General features: G+C 42.8%; 1 protein-coding gene across 1 annotated transcript in view; it reads left to right on the top strand.

The window, feature by feature from the left end:
• The window catches only part of rad50 (RAD50 homolog, double strand break repair protein), a 166891-nt gene that overhangs the window by 94585 nt on the left and 51288 nt on the right, over positions 1 to 21018 (top strand). Inside the window, exons 16-20 of the mRNA XM_073067338.1 lie at positions 2173 to 2299; positions 3585 to 3778; positions 6376 to 6486; positions 7737 to 7829; positions 9038 to 9151. Coding sequence (XP_072923439.1) covers positions 2173 to 2299; positions 3585 to 3778; positions 6376 to 6486; positions 7737 to 7829; positions 9038 to 9151 — 639 coding nt within the window. The remainder of the gene's footprint in view (positions 1 to 2172; positions 2300 to 3584; positions 3779 to 6375; positions 6487 to 7736; positions 7830 to 9037; positions 9152 to 21018) is intronic.

The following is a 21018-nucleotide window of genomic DNA, read 5'->3' as shown; positions in this document are numbered from 1 at the left end:
TGCTGTGGGTGACCATGGTCTCCATGACCATGATTGTACTTGGCAATTTTTTCTACAGAACTGGTTTGCCATTGCTTTCTTCTAGCCAGTGTCTTTACAAGACAGGTGACCCCAACCATTATCAATAATTTTAAGAGATTGTTGGCCTGGCGTTAGTGGTCGCATAACCAGGACTTGTGATATTCACCAGCTCCTCATACGACCATCCACCACCTGCTCCCATGGCTTCACGTGTTCCTGGTTGGGGGTGGGGAGGCGGGTGGTGGTGGTTTTGCCCAAGGGTGACCTGCCGGCTAGTGGAGCGCCTTACAGCTCCGATGGTGGAGACATATCTCTGTGCCGCCAATTTGACATTTAATTCGACATTTGAAGTGCAACATTGTCTGTGTGAATACACTTTGTTTCTTGTTAGACTTCCTCTCGATTTATTCCTTTGAAATAGCAGGAAAATATCCCCTTTTACAAGATGCAAACTAAATTGCCTTGAGAGAGAACCATGTATGATTGCTTAGGCCATGCTTATGGTGGGAAGTTGTAGATTTGGACATCCAATTCCCCTTTATCCCGGGGCAGTCCTTTGTTAAATAGCGGTGAAGTTTTAGAGCAACTTGCCAGTCCTTTCAGACAGTTTATGGTCTGTAACACTGGAAGAACATCATTAGTGTAGATAGCATAACATATCCATTACCTTATATATTTAAAACAAAATGGTGTGTACTGTGCTAATTACATTGGTGTTTTTTTAATGACAAAAGAACAAATATGCTGTCTGTCCCTTTTCAAAGGAGGATTTTTTTTGGGTCCAGTGTATATTGCATAGCTTACATTCGTAATGTTTCCTTAAAGTTAGAATATATCTGTAAAACTTTAAAAAGTCAAGTGTTTGACAAGAAACATGACTAGTCTTAGCATTTTCTAATAATTCGCGTTTGCTGCTGCCTAAATCTGCTAGGTTTTTCTAAAAATCCCTTCTGATGCATTGGTTTTTGTCTTACTGAGCTGAACCATGTGAGGGAGCTAGGTTTCCATTAACCGGGTATTACCTCTAATTTGGTTACGTTATCTCCTTACAATTTCAACTGTGTAGTTTGCGCTAAAATCTTGCAACTTTATCACTTAATGTCATTTGGGAGCCAGTAGAGGGCGGCATAGTAGCATAGTGGTTAGCACGACGTTATTACAGAGCCTGCCACCCAGGTTCAATTCCGCTGCTGTTTGCAAGGAGTTTGGAAACGTTCTCCCCATGACCACATGGGTTTCCTCTGGGTGCTCCAATTTCCTCCCACATTCCAAAGACATATGGGTTAATTGGATACATGGTGCTGGCTGGAAGGGCCCGTAACTGTGCTGTATCTAGTATTAGAAATAAATAAAACTTTTAAGCAAGTTTATTTTTCAAGTTTGCGCAGAGATGCCTTGCTATTGCAACAGTAGTATTGAGTTTTGAATTAGGCCTGACTGTAATGGTCAAAGTTATTTAACCACCTAATTTTCAGATGAGGTAGGAAGCTATAATTTAAGCCTGAGTGGAACTACAAGCCCTTTTCATGTTGTTCAGGGGTAAGCTCTGAAAACAAAACAAAAAAATCAAGGGCTGGCTTTTTAAATTTTGTAAATTGGATGTAACTCTGACCGAAGAGCAAATTGCCTTCACTTTACTGGGATGGAGAAAGATTTTCAGATTTCAGATTCATTTATTTGGTCACATGTATTTGGAAACAAGTGGAATGTGTCATTTGTATTGAGAAACATTGCACCTGAGGAAGTGCTGGGGGACGGCACACAAGTGTCAGCACACAGTCTGGCAGCAACATGCAGAACAATGCAGAACACAACAAAAGGGAGTATACCAAGTGGCTGAGCAACAGCAGAAGCAAGCCCTGCTCCTCAGTTGCTTTGTAGGTTGGTATGACCTGTTCTGTTTTTCAGACAAGCATTGAGGGCATGCTATGTTGGTGATGGAACGGGTGGTGATAAATTTTATGGCCGCTTTTAAAAGGAAATTGGATTTGTATTTGAAATGGGAATGTTGTGTAAGCTATATAATAAAAGGAGAGGATTGAGAATAATTGGAAGGCTCTTTGAAAGAGTTCACAATGGAATTTCCTGACTCCTCCTGTGATATTCCATTGCAAATGTTTATGACTGACAACTGCACTTAACCGTCCACAGACAGACTTGAGAGATGTCGAACGCAAGATTGCGCAGCAAGCTGCCAAGCTCCAGGGGGTAAGCATGAACCGTACAATGCAACAGGTCAATCAAGAGAAGCAAGAAATGAAGCTGCAAGTGGAGACGGGTAAGGAGGAATGAAGAGAACTTTAAATGTACGAGTACTTGCTTTCACCGATTGGGGTTCTGATGAAGTTTCTCAGCTCAAAATGTTGACTTTATTCCTCTCCCTAGATGTTTCCTGATCTGATGAGTTCTTCCAGCATGTTCTATCTGTTATTCCAGTCAACTAATTGCCCAATTAGAATCATAATTTTTGTTTCCAAATGCCTTCGGATTCTCACACCAGCCTATCTCCAAAATCTCTCTAACCCTAACCCTAAAAGCCTAAGATTGCTGAGATTTTTTTCTGTTCTGGTCTCTTGGTACATCTTTAATTTTAAAATTCAGAGTATTATTTAAAATAATACTTTTAAGATTCAGAGATTTCGTAGATTTTAAAATAATGCAAATTATGTATAAAGTAAAAAATGGACAGCTACCACAAAGTATCCAAAGGTTGTTTAAAATGAGAGAAAGCCAACATGATCTGAGAGGAATGTGTATATTTCAAAAACAAAGGATAAGAAAAAATGTGAAAAATCATTGCATTTCAGTCAGAGGGGTGAATCTATGGAACAGTTGTAAGAATTTAAAAACATGCACTACACTTAACAAGTTTAAAAAATTATTTAATGAACAAATATTAAATGCATGATTTAAAATGAATGGGAGTAATGTAAGTAAATGATATTTGGAATTGGATTTTGTGTTAAAAGATTATGAAATTTTTTGTTTTTGATGTGATGATTGACGCCAAATATGTTGTTGTATAAGTAAGAGGGGTAGCTGTAATAAGCTGTAGCTTCAGCCTACACCCTTTCGGTCTGTTTAAAAGAATATCTATGTTTTTTGTTGTAATTTTGTCCTATGAAATCATCGTTGTAAATGATGCTTTTTATTATGTTTGTACTGACCAAAATAAATTAATTTCATTCATTTAATTTTAAACAAGAGAGAATCTGCAATTGCTGAGATTCATGTTCATTTGGGCATTCACATTAAACACAAGTAAACACAATAGAATCAATGAAAGACTGCGCATGATAAAGGCAGATAAGCGTCCAGTGTGCAAAGGACAATAAACTGTGTAAATAAAAATAAAGTAAATAATATTAAATAAATAAATCTAGAATATGAGTTGTAGATCCTTAACAGTGAGTCCATAGGTTGTGAAATCAGTGCCGGGTTGGTGTGAGTGAAGTTATCCCCCCAGTTGAGGGGTGATAATGGTGTCTTGAATATTAATAAAGGACCCAGATTTCTGCTGAGAAATTATTGCTGATTTGCATTTACTCTTGTTTCCATGGCAGTTTCCAGTAAAATCGAGCTGAAGAGGAAGATGATTCAAGACCAGCAGGAACAGATTCAGGAACTGAAGAGCATTGTCAACGAGATCCGAGCTCAGAAACTACACATCGCCAGCAACATGCAGCACCGTCAACAGCTAGAGGAGCAGAGTACAGAATTCTCCATTGAGATTCAATCCTTACACAGGGAAATACAAGTATGACATTATTAGCGTTGTTAAGGACTCTGGCTTTACTTTGCTATCTACTTAATAACTGGCAGGTCAACTTTTTTGAACTTTGCTCTTAAACTGTGGAAATCAATACCTAAAGCTATAAGGGATGCAGACTCAGTTGACGCTTTTAAATGCCAGCTCAAAACCTATTTATTTAACCTCGTTTTTAACTAGTAACTTTTTTTTTTGTCTTTTATCCCATTGTAAAGCACATTGAGCACATCATCTGCCTGAAAAGTGCTCTAGAAATAAATTGTTATTATTACAGTGCAAAGCAAACTAGGTAACTACATGGATGAGAGGAGAATGGAGGGCTTATGGTCCAGGTGCTGGTTGATGGGACGAGACCAAGTAATAGTTTAGCACAGACTAGATGGGCCAAAGGGCCTGTTTCTACGCCATATTGCTCTATGACTCAAACTTCTAGTGTCAGGTTTTTACCCCAATCATTTCCCCACAATGTTCTTCAGCTTTCTGACCCCATCTTACAATGTTCTTCTGCCATTATTTCTCCGCACCGGTTGGAATATTTGCTTTATATTCTGTTCAGAATATCTGCTTTCTGTTCTGTTCAGAATATCCGCTTTATGTTCTGTTCAGAAAATTCAGAACCAGCAATTCTAACTTCTGCTCTTTTCCAGCAGACAAGTTGAAATTTGTAAAGTCCAAAATTCAAAGTACATTTCTTATCAAAGTATGAAAATGATGTTCAACCTTGGAATTTGTTTTCTTACAGGCAACCGCAAAAACAAAGAACCCCAATAGAACCCGTTAAAACAGACTGTTAAACACCTAATGTCCAAAAAAAAACAAACAAATCATGTAAACAAAGAAAACTAAACCAATGACACTCAGAACTAAAGTGCACGAAAGTGAATCCAGAGCCAGGAAGCCAGTTCATTGCAATTAGTATCAGTGGATTGCGACCTTACATACGTGGGAGGTCCATAGACCCTGTTTCTAAGTTGAGTGACGTTGTGCACTTTCTGCAAAACGTTTCTTTCTCCAAGTCACACAAGACTTCTACTGTTAGAGAGTTATGTGACATGGAAATAGGCCCATGCTGGCCAAGTTGTCTACTTTAATGTAAATGTATATAACATATATAAGCATATAATGTATATAGAAATGAGACAACACTTCATCGAGCCAGGGTGTAAAGCACAGAAGTGCATTTAGCACACATAACGCTCAATAACTTATGAAGTTAAGGATAAAATTTACAAATGAATCACACATAAATAACAAACTAAAGTGCATTAATATTAAATATTGTAAGTTATGAAACAGATTAATCATTGACACTTCAAATAAGATGCAACAGGGAGTTCAGAAGCTTATTGGCCTGCAGGAAGAAACTGGTTCTCATCCTAACCATTCTTGCTTTTATACATCGTAGTCTCCTGCCTGATGGTAGAAAGTCGGAGGATACTGTATCAATGGGTGGCATCCTTAAAAATACTAAGGGCCCTGCATATGCGGCACTCCTGATAAATCTCCCCGATGGACCTCCGACCCCTATGATCCTCTCAGCTGCTCTCAAGTTTCTTGGTAGGAACTACTGGTCTGATGCTCAACTGCCCCTATACCAGATGGGGATGCAACTTTTCAGGATGCTCTCAATGGTGCTTCTGTAAAACTCAGTTGAGATGGGGAGGTGGGAGTAGGAAGCCTTGCTTGCCTCAATCTTCTTAGGAAGTAAAGATGCTGCTTGTGCCATCTTGTTCAGGAAGGTGATATTAAGGGACCAGGTGAGTTCATCCCTGATGTGAACTCAAACGAACTTGGTGCACTTAACTTTCTATAGAGCAGCCAATTTTTCACATCAGTGAATGGTACGTCTGCACATCCCTGAAGTCCACAATGATTTCCTTTGTCTTCTCCACATTCAGGCTTAGGTTGTTCTTCTCACACCAATCCACCAGCCGCTCCACTTCCTCTCTGTACTGCATCTCGTCATCATTCCTGATGAGGTCAACCACTGTTACGTCATCCGCAAACTTGGATGACACGGTTTGAGCTGGATCCTGTGGCACAGTCATGTGTCAGCAGTGTGAACAGCGGTGGGGTGAGCACACAGCCTTGGGGAGCGCCGGTGCTCAGCGCAATGGGAGGAGAGATGTTGCCGCCCATGCGGACTGACTGTTAAGAATTCCAGTATCCAGTTGCAGAAGGAGGTGTTGAGACCCAGTGAGGACAGTTTCCCCACCAGTTTCTGAGGAATGAGCAGCGGGAGTTGGCTTTAGTCTGTTGGGCCAGAGAGGGAGATGGTCAGTGTCTATATTGTGGAGTATGGCCCTTGACTGGGAAGCCTACCTTTGCAGACGTTGTATGAGGACAGGGAGGACTTGCTTCTGCTGCTCTTTCCTCATAATCCAAGTACTTTGTTGCGACTTACTGTAAGACAGTATTTGTCGACCACAACCTCAGATGACAAACTATTTGGTGTTGCATATGCAGCAGTGAGCTTTATTAAATAGAACTTGTGGTATTACATAGCTGATACACAATTTCTAACAATTATCCATATTATTAATAAATAATTCCACCACCTTTAATGCAAGTTTGCGCTTTTGCAGGAATCTAAGGAACAGTTATCTCCAATAGCTACAACTCTGAATAAACTACGGGAAGAAAAGCAAGAGCTGATGGAGCGGAAAAGTACCAGCTACAAGGAGATGCAGGATAAGGTCAGGGGCAAAGTGATTTATTTGAGTTCCAATCGGTAATGTTTAATTGCTTAGCCCCAGATTATTGTCTCAAATGGACTCAGTGGCCACTTCATTCGGTGCACTTGTACACCTGCTCGTTAATGCAAATATCTAATCAGCCAGTCATGTGGCAGCAACTCAGAGCAGAAAAGCATGCAGGTACGGTCAAGAGGTTCAGTTGTTGTTCAGACCAAACATCAGAATGGGGAAGAAATGGGATCAAAGTGACTTTGACCATGGAATGATTGTTGGTGCCAGCTGTGGTGGTTTGAGTATTTCAGAAGCAACTGAGATTTTCACACACAGCAGTCTCTAGAATTTACAGAGAATGGTGGGTAAAACAGGAAAAAAATCATCCAGTGAGCAGCAGTTCTGTGGGCAAAAACACTTCGTTTTTTAAGGCCTCTTTTATTTTAAAAACACCTTATTAACGAGAGAGGTCTGAGGAGAATGGCCAGACTGGTTCAAGCTGACAGGATGGCAATGGTAGCTCAAATAGCCATGTTTTACAACAGTGGTGTGCGGAAGAGCATCTCAGAATGTATGGCATGTCAAACCTTGAAGTGGATGGGTTACAGCAGCAGAAGACAATTGATATATACACTTAGTGGCCATTTTATTAGGTACAGGCGATGACAACTGGGGTCTCCTCCAGGTACTCCTTCAAAGCGACAGTAACTCAAATAACCACTCATTACAACAGCGGTATGCAGTGAAGCGTCTCTGAGCACTCGTACACCAAACCTTGGTGGACGGGCTACAACAGCAGAAGACCACACCAGGTTCTACTCCTGTACCTAATAAACTGGCCACTGAGTGTGTATTATGTTTCATTCAGTAGCCTCCACATGGGCCATTTCTTCGAATTAGTTCCTGCTCCAAGCCTTCATGTGATAGTCGGGTTCTCAATGTGAATTGTGTATGATTAGATGAATGGAGAGGTCCACAGACGGCAGGCTTCGTGGGATGTGGGCCAAGTTGAGGAGATTGGGAGGGCGCTGTGGTCAGTGGGGACTTTGGTGGATCTAAAGGCTGATGTGCCTGTAGTGCCCTGACTCTGAATTAAATTGCAAAAGGAGAAGTGAATCCCTTTCAGGTGACCAGCATCAGGTCGCACTTGCCAGGAGTGCAAGAGAATTCGAAGGAGGCCGACATCAAAAAATTAAATAGATGGTTTTATACAGAGAAGAATCAAAATTTATAGAAGTGTTTACTTCTCTTATTTCCAGATAAATGAAGTCAAAGACAAAATGAAAAATATTGATGCTTATGCGAGAGAAATTGAAAGATACATCAAAGAAAGAAGAGATGAACATAAAGAGGTAAACTGTACATTTTTTTAAATTTAGAGATACAGCTCAGTAACAGGTTCAGCCAGTCCACATGGCCCGTTTACAGCCATGTGACCTATTAGCCTAGAATGCTACAATTTGGAATGTGGGAGGAAACCGGGGCGTCCGGAGGAAGCCCACGCACAGTCACAGAGAGACCGTACAAACTCCTTACTGACAGCAACGGATTTGAACGCAGGTCGCTGGTACTGTAATAGTGTTACACTAACCACTACACTACCATGCTGCCCATTTGGCCAGTAAGCTATGGGACATCGATCTAAAATTTGTGGCAAAATGATTATAGAAGCATGGAATAAAGTTTCTTCATTCCAGATCTGTGGGAGTCTACTGGCATACTCTGTAGTTCAGCATTTGCCTGGATAAACATGAGATTCTGCCGATGCTGGAAATCCAGAGCAGCACTTGCAAAATGCTGGAGCAACCAAGTATGTCAGGCAATGTGTACGAAGAGGAATAAGGGTTCGGGTCAGACCCTTCATCAGGACTGGGGAAGAAGCCAGAATGAGGAAGTGGGGGTGGGGAGAAGTAGGAGTGAGCAGGGTGATAAGTAAAGCCAGATGAAGAGGGATGGTGGGTGGCTGGGGGAGGGGAATAAACTGAGAAGCTGGCAGGTGATAGCTGGGAAAGGTAAAGGCCTGAAGAAGGAATCTGATCAGAAAGGAGAGTGGACCAATAGCAGAAAGGAAAAGAGGAGGGGCACCCGAGGGAAGTGATAGGCGGCTGAGGAGAATAAGAGTAAGAGGGGAACCAGAATGGGGAATGGAAGAGTAACGAAGGAGAGGGAGGGGAGAAATTACCAGGAGTAGGAGAAACCATATCGTCAGGTTGGAGGTAAACCCCAGACAAATAGCAACACTCAACAACACCTTCTATTCTGTCTGTGTAGTGACCAACTTGAATGGTTTGGGCCCGAGAAGTTGACTGTTTATTCCTTTCCATAGATGCTGCCTGAGCTGTTGAGTTCCTCCAGCATTTTGTATGTGTTGTTTGGATAAACACTGGAGGCGCCTGGCTCTGCACAAAGAGGAGTAAACTATGTCAAGAGCCGGTGAATAGTACAGGGTTATTTAGATTTGTTTGGCTGGCACGTACACTAGGACCTGGACCGTGACTTCTGTGCTGGACGATTCTGTGAAATTTTTGGTAATGAGTGTGTGCTTGCTTTCCTTTCCAAGCAAAAAGAGTCGGAGCTTCAGGACACTACAACTCAACTGAGTGACGCTGAGAAACAGCGGGAGAAGATGCACAAGGAAATGGAGACCATACGAAAGACCATCGATACACAGAAGGTAAGTGAAGAATTTTAGCCTTTGTGAATTGATGCATGTTTAAGCAGATTTTGTGATCTTACTGACGAGGTCTCTGAATGTGATGAGACGGCCACAGGTCTGTACACAACAGGCTGGAAATCAAACAACATTTAAAAGGTCAGTCCAATCACAAGCAAGAGAAAATCTGCTGATGCTGGAAATCGAAGCAACACACACAAAATGCTGGAGGAACTCAGCAGGCCAGGCAGTATCTATGGAAAAGAGTGTAATCAGCATTTCGGGCGGAGACCCTTCAGCAGGACTGGAGGAAAAAAAAAGAAGAGGAGTAGAGCTAAAAGGTGGGGGGAAGGGGAGGAAGAAACACAAGGCGATGGGTGAAACTGGGAGGGAGAGGGAGGGGTGAAGTAAAGAGCTGGGAAGTTGACTGGTGAAAGAGATACAGGGCTGGAGAAGGGGAAATCTGATAGGAAGGACAGAAGGCCATGGAAGAAAGAGCAGGGGGGAGGAGCACCTGAGGGAGGTGATGGGTAGGCAAGGCGACAGGTGAGGAGGCCATGAATTGACATGTTGGAATGGGAATGGGAAGTAGAATTAAAATGGGTGGCCACTGGGAGATCCTGCTTTTTCTGATGCTTGGTGAAGCAGTTTCCCAATCTACGCCGGGTCTCACTGATATACAGGAGGCTACACCAGAAGCACCAGATACAGTATATGACCCCAACAGACTCACAGGTGAAGTGTCGCCTCACCTGGAAGGACTGTTTGAGGCCCTGAATGGTAGTGAGGGAGGAGGTGTAGGGGCAGGTGTAGTGCTTGTTCCACTTGCAAGGATAAGTGCCCGGAGGGAGATCAGTGGGGAGAGACGAACGGACAAGGGAGTCACGTAGGGGGCGATCCCTGCGGAAAGCAGAAGAAGTGGGGGGAGGGAAAGTTGTACTCAGTATTGGGATCTTGTTGGAGGTGGTGGGAGTTATGGAGAATTATGTGCTGGACGCAGAGACTGGTAGGGTGGTAGGTGAGGACAAGAGGAACTCTGCCCCTGGTGGGGTGGTGGGAGGATGGGGTGAGGGCAGTGTTGATGGTGGAGGAAGGGAAGCCTCTTTCTTTGAAGAAGGAGGACTTCTCCATTGTGGAATGAAAAGCTTCATCTAGAGACCAGATGCAGTAGAAACGGAGGAACTGAGAGAAAGGGATGGCATTTTTACAAGTAACGGGGTAGGAAGGGGTATATAGTCCAGAGAGATTGAGAAAGGGGGGGGAGGTGTCGGAATTAGACCAGGTAAATTTGAGGGCAGGGTAGAAGTTGGAGGCAAGGTTCATGAAGTCAGTGAGCTCCCAGTGGGTGCTGGAAGCAACAGCAATGCAGTTGATGTAGAGTAGGAAAAAAGAAGTGACACCATTATAGGCTTGGAACATATGCTGTTCCACAAAGCTGACAAAAAGGCAGGCATAGCTAGGACCCATGTGAGTGCCCATAGATACGCCTTTTGTTTGAAGGAAGTGGGAGGAGCCAAGGAGAAATTGTTGAGAGTGAGGACAAGTTTCACTGGCCGGAGGAGAAGAACTGGTTGAGTCTGGTATCCAGAAAGAAACTGAGAGCTTTGAGGCCTTTTTGGTGGAGGTTGGACGTGTATAGCGACTGGACATGCATGGTGAAAATAAGATGCTCGGGGCCAGGGAAGTTAAAATCTTTGGAAAGATCAAGAGCATGTGAAGTGTCACGGATGTAAGTAGAAAGGGACTTGAACCGGGGGGATAAAGTTGAGTTGAGGTATGCAGATATGAGTTCAGTGGGGCAGGAACAAGCTGCAGCAAAGGGTCTACCTGGACAGGCAGATTTGTGGATCTTGAGCAGAAGGTAGAAACGGGAGGTGCGAGGTGCAAGAAATGTGAGGCTGGTGGCAATGGGTGAGAGATCCCCACATCTGATAAGGTCGGAGATAGTGTGTGAGACAATGGCCTAGAGCTCCATAGTAAGATCCTGTTCGAGAGGTAAGTGAGAGGAGGTGTATCACAGTTGTTGCTGTGCCTCAGCAAGGTAGAGCACCAGGCCATTGTCTCCCATGCCATCACCTTCTCCACCCCCCGCCCCTTCCCACTTTCTGCTTTCCACAGAGATCACTCCCTATGCAACTCCCTTGTCCATTTGACCCTCCCCACTCATCTCTCGCCGGGCAAGCGGAACAAGTGCTACACCTACCCTTACACCTCCCCCCTCACCACCATGCAGGGCCCTAAACAGTCCTTCAAGCTGAAGCATCACTTCACCTGTGAGTCTGTTGGGCTCATCTGGTGCTCCCGGTGTGACCTCCTTTATATCAGTGAGACCCAGCATACATTGGGAGACTGCTTTGCCGAGCACCAGTGCTCCATCTGCTGGAAAAAGCAGGATCTCCCAGTGTCCACCCATTTTAATTCCACTTCCCATTCCCATTCTGATATGTCCATCCATGGCCTCCTCTACTGCCACGATGAGGCCACACTTAGATCGGAGGAACAACACCTTGTATTCTGTCTGGGTAGCCTCCAACGTGATGGCATGAACATAGATTTCTCCAACTTCTGGTAACCCCCACCTGCTCTTCACCATTCTCCATCCCCTTTTCCCTCTCTCATTTTATCTCCTTGACTGCCCATCACCTCCCTCTGATGCCCCTCCCCTTTTCTTTCTTCCATGACCTTCCGTCTTCTCCTATAAGATTCCCCTTCTCCAGCCCTGTATCTCCCCAATCAAATTCTCAGCTCTTTACTTTACCCCCTCCCCCAATTTCACCTATCACCTTGTGTTTCTTTCTCTTCTCCCCCCACCTTCTAGCTCTGACTTCTCATCTTTTTTTTTCTCTAGTCCTGCTGAAGGGTTTTGGTCTGAAGCGTTGACTGTACTCTTTTCCGTAGGTGCTGCCTGACCTGCTGAGTTCCTCCAGCATTTTGTGTGTGTTGTTTAAAAGGGCAGGTTAATGGGTTGCCTTTGTTCAGAACCACCATAAACACAGTGAGCCAAGTGTTGTCCTTCGCTTTAGCCTTCCTGTTTGGACAAAGGGCAGTCAGGAAACCATCAGTACTGCTGAGTGAAGGCCGTACATTCAAAGGGGCTGCTTGAAACACATTTTTGAGGATGAATCCAGTCACAAAACAGAGCGGTTAAGAATACTGTCAGAGCGAAATGCTTATGAGTTCTTGATAGGAGTAGATCAGATTGTAAGCTCTTGAAAACTAGAGCTGACAGGGACTGAACAGCAGGGTATGCAGTGGGTTTGCACTGGGGGGTGTTTCACAATGCAGAAATATACTCAGGGACCACTTTATTAGATACCTTCTGTGTGTTTGTGGTTTTCTGCTGTAGCCCGTTCAAAGTAAATGTTATTATCAGAGTACATACTGTGTATGTCACTGTCTACAACCCTGAGATTCATTTTCCTGCAGCATGTTCAGCAAATCTCTAGAGTACTTACTATAACAGGATCAATGAAAGATACAATACAAAATACAACAAACTGCAACTGCAAATAGAAATAAATAGCAATAGATAACGAGAACATTAAATACCAAGAGAAAGAGACCTTAAAGTGAGACCACTTCAAGGCTCGATGAGGTGTTCATTCAGAGATTCTCTTCTGCGTGCAATTGTAATGCGTGGCTATTTGAGCTACGGTCACTTTCTTTTCAGCTTGAACCAGTCTGGCCATTCTTCTCCGACCTCTCTCAGTAACAATGCCTCTTCAGCTCCTGCTCACTGAATGGTTTTTTTTTTTTGTTTCTCTGTAAACTCCAGAGACTGTTGTGCGTGAAAATCTCAGGAGATCAGCAGTACCTGAGATGCTCAAATCACCCCATCTAGCAGCAGAGTCATTCCACGGTCAAAGTCACCTAGATCACATTTCTGCCCCCACTCTGATGTTTGGTCTGAACAACAGCAGAACCTCTTGACCTTGTCTGCACGCTTTTATGCATTCAGTTCCCACCACATGATTGGCTGATTGGAAATTTGCGTTAATGAGCTGGTGTTCAGGTGTTCCTAATAAAGTATCCACTGAATGTAGATGTGTTGGGAACAGTGTTCTGTTGGCCAGTGAAAAGAACCTATCATTGAGCTGGAATTAAGTTTAATTCTGTTAAAGGAAAGACAGATTTAAATTTATGTGGTGTTATTGTTGATCTTTAGATGTCTGATACCTGTGTTGTTATTGTTGTAGTTTAGGTAACATGGCATTAGATATGTCCCTAACAAGCTGCCGCAAACAGGCAGAATCGGTTTCCAGTGATAGACGATTAAGAAAGGTGCAGAGCAGTTGATAATTGTGCACAGAGTTTGGGTGAGAGGTTGGGTCAAACAGGAAGGTCCCTAAACAATGGAAATTGGAATTCTTGGTATTAAAGATGGAATTTGAAGCTCTTTTTCAATCAGGACACAAGATGGCGTGCTAATGCCATCTGGCCAGGAGGAAGAATGGTTTAAGACTGAGGTAAAAAGCTACATCTGAAAGGACCAGTTACAGTTGCATCATGCCGTACAACCTTTGGATATTGCTTCCACACAGCAGACTTAAACACTGTAAATCTGCAAGTTGTTCTGTTTCTGTCTTCCCTCTCGCAAAGTGACACCTCTCTGCTCCTGTGTTGGGGGGCAGAGAGAGAGAGAGCCTGGGGTAGGTCAAATTCTCGGCTGAACGATTAGGTTTTTTTTTGCTCTGCAGATCATTGTCTTTCTTGGAAGCTTTGCTATTGCTTGCTTGGGGGGGAGGGGTCGATGCTTTACTGCTGCCTGTGCGTGGGAGGGGGGAGTAGGGTGGGCTTTGGAGTTCCAGTGTTCTTACTGTCACTCATCCTTTGGGGAGCTCTCCTGTTTTTGTGATGTCTGCGAAGGACAACTAATTTAGGTTGTACATTGTATACATTTTCTGATATTAAATGGAACTGTTGAACTATTGAACATAAATTACATGGATACGGGCTTGCTATGTACCGTTGATTTCCTGCTCTCTTCACAGATGTAGTTAAGTACATTTAATATCACACTGCTTCATGTGCAAGCCTGTGAGATTTTAGCAGCCATTTGATTGGTTCACTGAACACTTGCTGCCATCCCTTCCTCCCCGTATTCCAAACCTATTCTTCTCTCAACTATGTCACAAAGTTTGAGACTTAAATCATTTCTAAGAGAAAAGATTCTGGCTTCTTCCCCAATTCCTTTCCAACCCTGCTGAGGGGCCTCAACTCAAAACGTTGACTGATTTTTTCCTTTCCATGGATGCTGCCTGACCTGATGAGTTCTTCCAGCATTTTGTGTGTGTTGCTCTGGATTTCCAGCATCTGCAGAATCTCTGGTGTTTAAGAGAAAAGGAGTTGTGTTTGTAATTTAAAAAAAAGTGTAAGATGGGACAGTTGAGCTCGTAGTGTATAAACAAACATTGTATATGAATTAGGAACACAAATACACTGGTTTGGGTTTTGCTTATCATAGATCAGATACAGGAAGTCTTAATCATTCTGAGAGTTTAAGCTGAAAGCCAAATGAAGGAAATTCCAGTAGTATAGTAACGTGTAAAATAACAAGAAGACGACAGATGGATTATTATGAAGAAGATAGAAATTGTTCTTAAGAATTAGCTTGGAATTTTATAGAATTGTCTGTGCTCGACGTAGTATTCATGTAATGAATACTCTGCTAAGGTGCCATTTTGATACAAGATTGTGTCAGCTGGCGTGTAACAATTGCAAATTTTGGGACCTTACACTCTATCAATCCCTTACTCTGTCTACTGGAACAGTACAAAGTTCGACGTAAATTTATTATCGAAGTACATATATGTCACCATATACAGCCTTGATATACATTTCCTTGTGGGCATACTCAATCCAATAACCATAATTGAATCAGTCAAAGACCGCACCAACAGGGCAGACAACCAGTGTGCAAAATACAACAAATTGTGCAAATACAAAAAAGAAAATAATTAGTAAGTAGATAGATAGATAAGCAATTAATATTGAGAACATGAGAGCGTGGTACAACCCTGAAAGTGAGTCCATACGATCTGGGAACAGTTCAGTGATAGGGTGAGTAAAGTTATCCACAATGGTTCAAGAGCCTGATGGTTGAGGGGTAATAGCTGTTCCTGAAGCTGGTGGTGTGAGTCATGAGGCTTCTGTACTTCCTTCATGATGGCAGCAACAAGATAAGAGCATGACCTGGGAGGTGGGGCATCCCTGATGATGGATGATGCCATGGAGCGGCTGATAATACAGAATCTGAGGCCACAAACCAGGAACGCCCAGGATCCTCTTCAGTTTGCGTATAAGGAGAAGGTGGGAGTGGAGGATGCTATCACGTATTTGCTGCACAAATCACTCTCTCACCTAGATGGGGTCAGTTGTGCTGTGAGGATTACATTCCTTGACTTCTCTAGTGCCTTTAACACCATCCAGCCCAAGATCTTAAGGCACAAACTAACGGAGATGGGAGTAGACTCTCTCATGGTGGATTGGATAGTGGACTACTTGACAGATAGACCTCAGTATGTGCGGTTGGGAGACTGTAGGTCTGACACGGTGGTCAGCAGCACAGGAGCACCGCAGGGAACCGTACTCTCTCCGGTCCTGTTCACCCTGTACACATCAGACTTCCAATATAACTCGGAGTCCTGCCATGTGCAGAAGTTCGCTGATGACACGGCCATAGTGGGGTGTGTCAGGAATGGACAGGAGGAGGAGTATAGGAAACTGATACAGGACTTTGTGATATGGTGCAACTCAAACTACCTGCGTCTCAATATCACCAAGACCAAGGAGATGGTGGTGGACTTTAGGAGATCTAGGCCTCATATGGAGCCAGTGATCATTAATGGAGAATGTGTGGAGCAGGTTAAGACCTACAAGTATCTGGGAGTACAGTTAGACGAGAAGCTAGACTGGACTGCCAACACAGATGCCTTGTGCAGGAAGGCACAGAGTCGACTGTACTTCCTAAGAAGGTTGGCGTCATTCAATGTCTGTAGTGAGATGCTGAAGATGTTCTATAGGTCATTTGTGGAGAGCGCCCTCTTCTTTGTGGTGGCGTGTTGGGGAGGAAGCATTAAGAAGAGGGACGCCTCACGTCTTAATAAGCTGGTAAGGAAGGCGGGCTCTGTCGTGGGCAAAGTACTGGAGAGTTTAACATCGGTAGCTGAGCGAAGGGCGCTGAGTAGGCTACGGTCAATTATGGAAAACTCTGAACATCCTCTACATAGCACCATCCAGAGACAGAGAAGCAGTTTCAGCGACAGGTTACTATCGATGCAATGCTCCTCAGACAGGATGAAGAGGTCAATACTCCCCAATGCCATTAGGCTTTACAATTCTACCGCCAGGACTTAAGAACTTTTTAAAAGCTATTATTAATGCTTTTTGAGATAGTGATTTAGATGCATATCATATTTTTTACTGAGTTAAATATTGTATGTAATTAGTTTTGCTACAACAAGTGTATGGGACATTGGAAAAAAAAAAGTTGAATTTCCCCATGGGGATGAATAAAGTATCTATCTATCTATCTATCTATCTATCTATCAGATGTGCTCAGTGGTGGGCAGAGCTTCTAAACTGCCACTTGGTTGAAAGTTATGTGAATCTGTTCATGCTCTGTAAGAAATCTGACACTGATGTGTCTGCTCCAAGTGACTGAGCTGGATGGTGTTGAAAGGCTTGGATATCGTTGACTGTTAAGTACATTGAGCCATTCCTGCAGTCCATAAGATCATAGGAGCAGAATTAGGTTGTTTTGTCTAGTGAGTCTGCTTCGCCAATACATCATGTTATCCCTCTCAACCCCATTCACCTGCTTTCTCCTTGTAACCTCTGATGCCTTTACGAATCAGGGTCCTATCAACCTCCACATTAGGTATACCCAGTCATTTGGCCTCTAGCCATCTGTGGCAATGAATTCCCCACAGATTCATCACCTTCTGACTAAATAAACTTTGCCTGTTCCCTGTTCTAAAGAGACGCCATTCTATTCTGAGGCTCTGCCTTCTGGCCCTAGACACCCACCCCTACTCTCAATATCTTCTACCTGTCAACTCTATTCAGGTCTTTCAATATTCAAAAGGTTTCAATGAGATTTTCGTTTATTCTTCTAAACTCCAGTGAGTACAGGTCCAAAGCCATCAAACATTCCTCATACATTAACCATTTCATCCCTGGAATCATTCTCATGTATCTGCTCTGGACCCAGTCATGAATAATACAGTTCATTTTGTGCCATGTCATATGATATGCGTGATCATGGTCTTAGCAAATTTTTCTACAGCAGTGGTTTGCCATTTCTTTCTTCTGTCTTTATAAGATGGGTGGCCCCAACCATTGTCAATACTCTTCAGACTATACATGTATTTGCATAAGTACAAGATCTGGATCTTCATTGAGAAAGCCAGTTATTTTATTCTATAAAATCTGATTAAAACCATTCCTGATTTTTACTAAAATTAATGTACAAATTCCATTAGGATAAAAGTGCCAAACAAATGCAGGGATTTGTCAGGGAATTGTTTATTTTTCATATTTTGAGAGTGGTTAGAATACAGAACTCATAGGGAATAATTATTACAGTTCACATATTGGCATATAAGAGAAGGAAAGAAATTGATTCTCTTAATGAGGGTGATGTAGAGTCATGTAGTAACTGAATGTTTTGAGTGGGTTTAAATCCTATCACAGCAACAGGGAATTTAACTTAATGTAATTAAATAAATTTGCAGTATAAACTTTCTACTGATATTGACAACCATGTAGCACGATGCCTTTTAATAAGGAAAATCTGTTCACTAAATGTTGGCCTTTCCAACAAGGTTTGCATCCTGTGAAAGAATAAACAAAGGAAGGCTTGGCAGGCCCAACTGGACAATGAGTGCTGGAAATCCTGTTACATCGTGACCACAAAGTCTGCAAAGAACATAAAAATGGACAAAAGTGGTTGGCCTATGACCACATTTCTTTCAGGACAGATTTATTTTATCTACTTCATAGGAAGCAGTTTTTTTCATGGAATGGGAGTGGTGTTGCTGGTTCCTTATTGCCCACAGAGTAGAGAGTTGATAAATCTGAAATTGAACAGATCAGACTGAGTAAGGATGACAAATTCCTCTCCTTGAAAGACAGTCATGAACTAGTAGTTTTGCAGCTACTTAGTTGCTTTTGGTTACTGCTATTGAGACCAGCTATTTAATTCCAGAAGTGACATTAAAAGATAATTGAGTGGGTTCTTTTATGGTTGCATAAATCTGTGATTGCCATGGATAATTTCTCCCCCTTCACCCTTCTCTCTGATTCCTCACTTTGGTTCCTCACTCATCCCTTCTCCTCATCTGCCCATCACCTCCCTCTGGTGTTCCTCTTCCTTTCATCCATGGTCCACTGTCCTCTCCTATCATACTCCTCTTCAGTTCATCATCTCTTCCACTTACTTCATCACCCCTCCCTCACTCACATGCCTTCCCCCTCTCCTATCCATGTTTTTTAGGCTTCTTCCCCTTCCTTTCTCATCATCATGAACAGATCTTGCCCAAAACTTTGATGGTTTATTCCCCTCCATTGATGCTGCCTGATCTGCTGAGTAGCTTCAGCATTCTGTGTGCATCGCTCAGGGCTTCCGGTATCTACCAATCTCTTATATTTATGATTGCCTCTGGAACTACGTCTGCATACCAGTTGATTCATGGGTTAACGCTTCCCTGACCTTGAATATTCAATGGCGATTCACCACTTGGAAGTGTTGTTGATGGACTGGCTTATTCAAGTTTTCAATCCTTGTGTAGTAGAGTTCGGGTAATCCATCAATCTATTGTTCAGAACTTCTGTCATCTGGCTGATTTGGAAATTCAGAACATGAATTGAAGGTTCAGGGTATAAGGCAGAACCTGGGGTCTGGGCTCCTGGCTTTGGGCTGGGTGCCTGGCCCTTTAAATTCACTGAATCCACTGAAAAAGTTGTGCAACATGTAAAAATAAAAGTGCGTTTTTGGAGTACCGTCCAATAGAGATGAAAGAGATTAGCTTTAGTTGTCACATGTGGATCGAAACAAACAGTGTAAGGCATTGTTTGCATCAACGATCAACACATTCCGAGGATCTCCTGCATAATACCCTGTTTCTGGCGGCAACATAGTTTGCTCACAACTTACTAACCCTACCAGTACGCCTTTGGAGTGTGAGAGGAAACCAGAGCACCTGGAGGACACCCATGCAGTCTTGGGGATAACACACAAGCTCCTTAAAGACAACGGCAGGTATTGGACCCCAATCATTGGTGCTGTAAATCTTTGCACTAGCAGCTACGCTACCATGCCTCCAGTGGTCCAGAAGGTCTGCTGGTCCAACACCACCAAAGTACTCATAAATGGTAACTTGGAATCTGCACTGAGAGTGAAATTAAGTCATCTTGCAGTGATCGGAGACCTTTGTGGTAGGAATGACACGTTCATGGAAGATAATGTGCAGTGCATGTCATCTGTTTGAAGTAGATTTGGTACAGCTCCAAAGCAAAGTTTGTCAACCCTGTGCAATTACCTGGTTTTCTGCATTAATTACTCATAATATGTGGTCTGATCTTCATCTAAGTCACAATAATAGACAATCAGCCTAAACTAATAAAACTAAAACAACTGTACTGCTCATCAATAATGAGTACAGAATTTAAACAATCACAGTCTAAGTTCAAAAAAGAATGTGAACCTCTGGGGTTATTTGGAATCAGGTGTTCCATTCAATGAGATGGGATTGGAGGCGTGGGTTGTAGAGGTGTCCTGTCCTATATTAAAAAAAGGACACACAAGGTCAGGTTACTGACAGAGCCTTCTCTTCTCAAGAAAGCTCTGTTTATGTGCACCATGCCTCGATCAAAACAACTTTCAGAGGACCTTAGAAGAATAATTTTAGAGATGCATGAAGTTGGAAAAGGCTACAAAATCATTTCTAAAGATCTGACTGTTCATCAGTCCACGGTAAGAGAAATTGCCTACAAATGGAGGAAATTCAATACTGTTGCTACTCTCCCAGGAGTGGGTATCCTGCAAAGATCACACCAAGAGCACAATGTGCAATGCTGAAGGAGGTGAAAAAGACTACGAAGGTAACAGCAAAACACCTGCAGAAATCTTTGGAACTTGCTAAAGTCTCTGTTCGTGTATCTACTGTAAGAAGAACACTGAACTGGAATGGTGTTCATGGAAGGACATCACGGAGGAAACCACTGCTCTCCAAAAACAACACTACTGCATGTCTCAAGTTTACAGAAGACCACCTGTGTGTTCCACAGTATTTCTGGGACATTGTTCTGTGCACAGATGAGACAAAAGTTAAACTTCTTGGCCGAAATGCACACTGCTATGTTTGGAGCGAAAAGGGCACTGCACACCAACACCAAAACCTCATCCCTACTGTGATGCATGGCAGAAGGAGCATCATGGTTTGGGGCTGCTTTGCTGCCTCAGGGCCTGGACAGCTTGTGATCATTGAGGGAACAATGAATTCAAAATTGTATCGACATATTACAGGAGAATGTCGGGTTAGCGGTCCATCACCTGAAGCTTAATAGAAGTTGGATGATGCATTAAGAAAATGATCTAAAACACAAGAGTAAATCAACAAGAGAATGGTTTAAAAAGAAGAAAATTTGTATTTTAAAAATGGCCTAGTCAGAGCCCAGACCTTAACCCAATTAAGATGTTGTGGCATGACCTGAAGAGGGATGTTCATGCAAGGTATCCCAGAAATATTGATGAACTGAAACAGTTTTTTTACGGAGGAATGGTCTAAAATTCCTCCTTGCTGATTTGCAAATTTGATCAGCTGCTACAGGAAACATTTGGTGGAGGTTATTGCTGCTAAAAGGAGGTTTTACCAGTTATTAAATAC

This window comes from Hemitrygon akajei, chromosome 15 (assembly GCF_048418815.1).
Source record: "Hemitrygon akajei chromosome 15, sHemAka1.3, whole genome shotgun sequence".
NCBI classification, from domain to species: Eukaryota; Metazoa; Chordata; class Chondrichthyes; order Myliobatiformes; family Dasyatidae; genus Hemitrygon; species Hemitrygon akajei.
The sequence above is the reverse complement of the archived record's forward strand: the minus strand, read 5'-3'. Positions and strand labels throughout refer to the sequence as shown.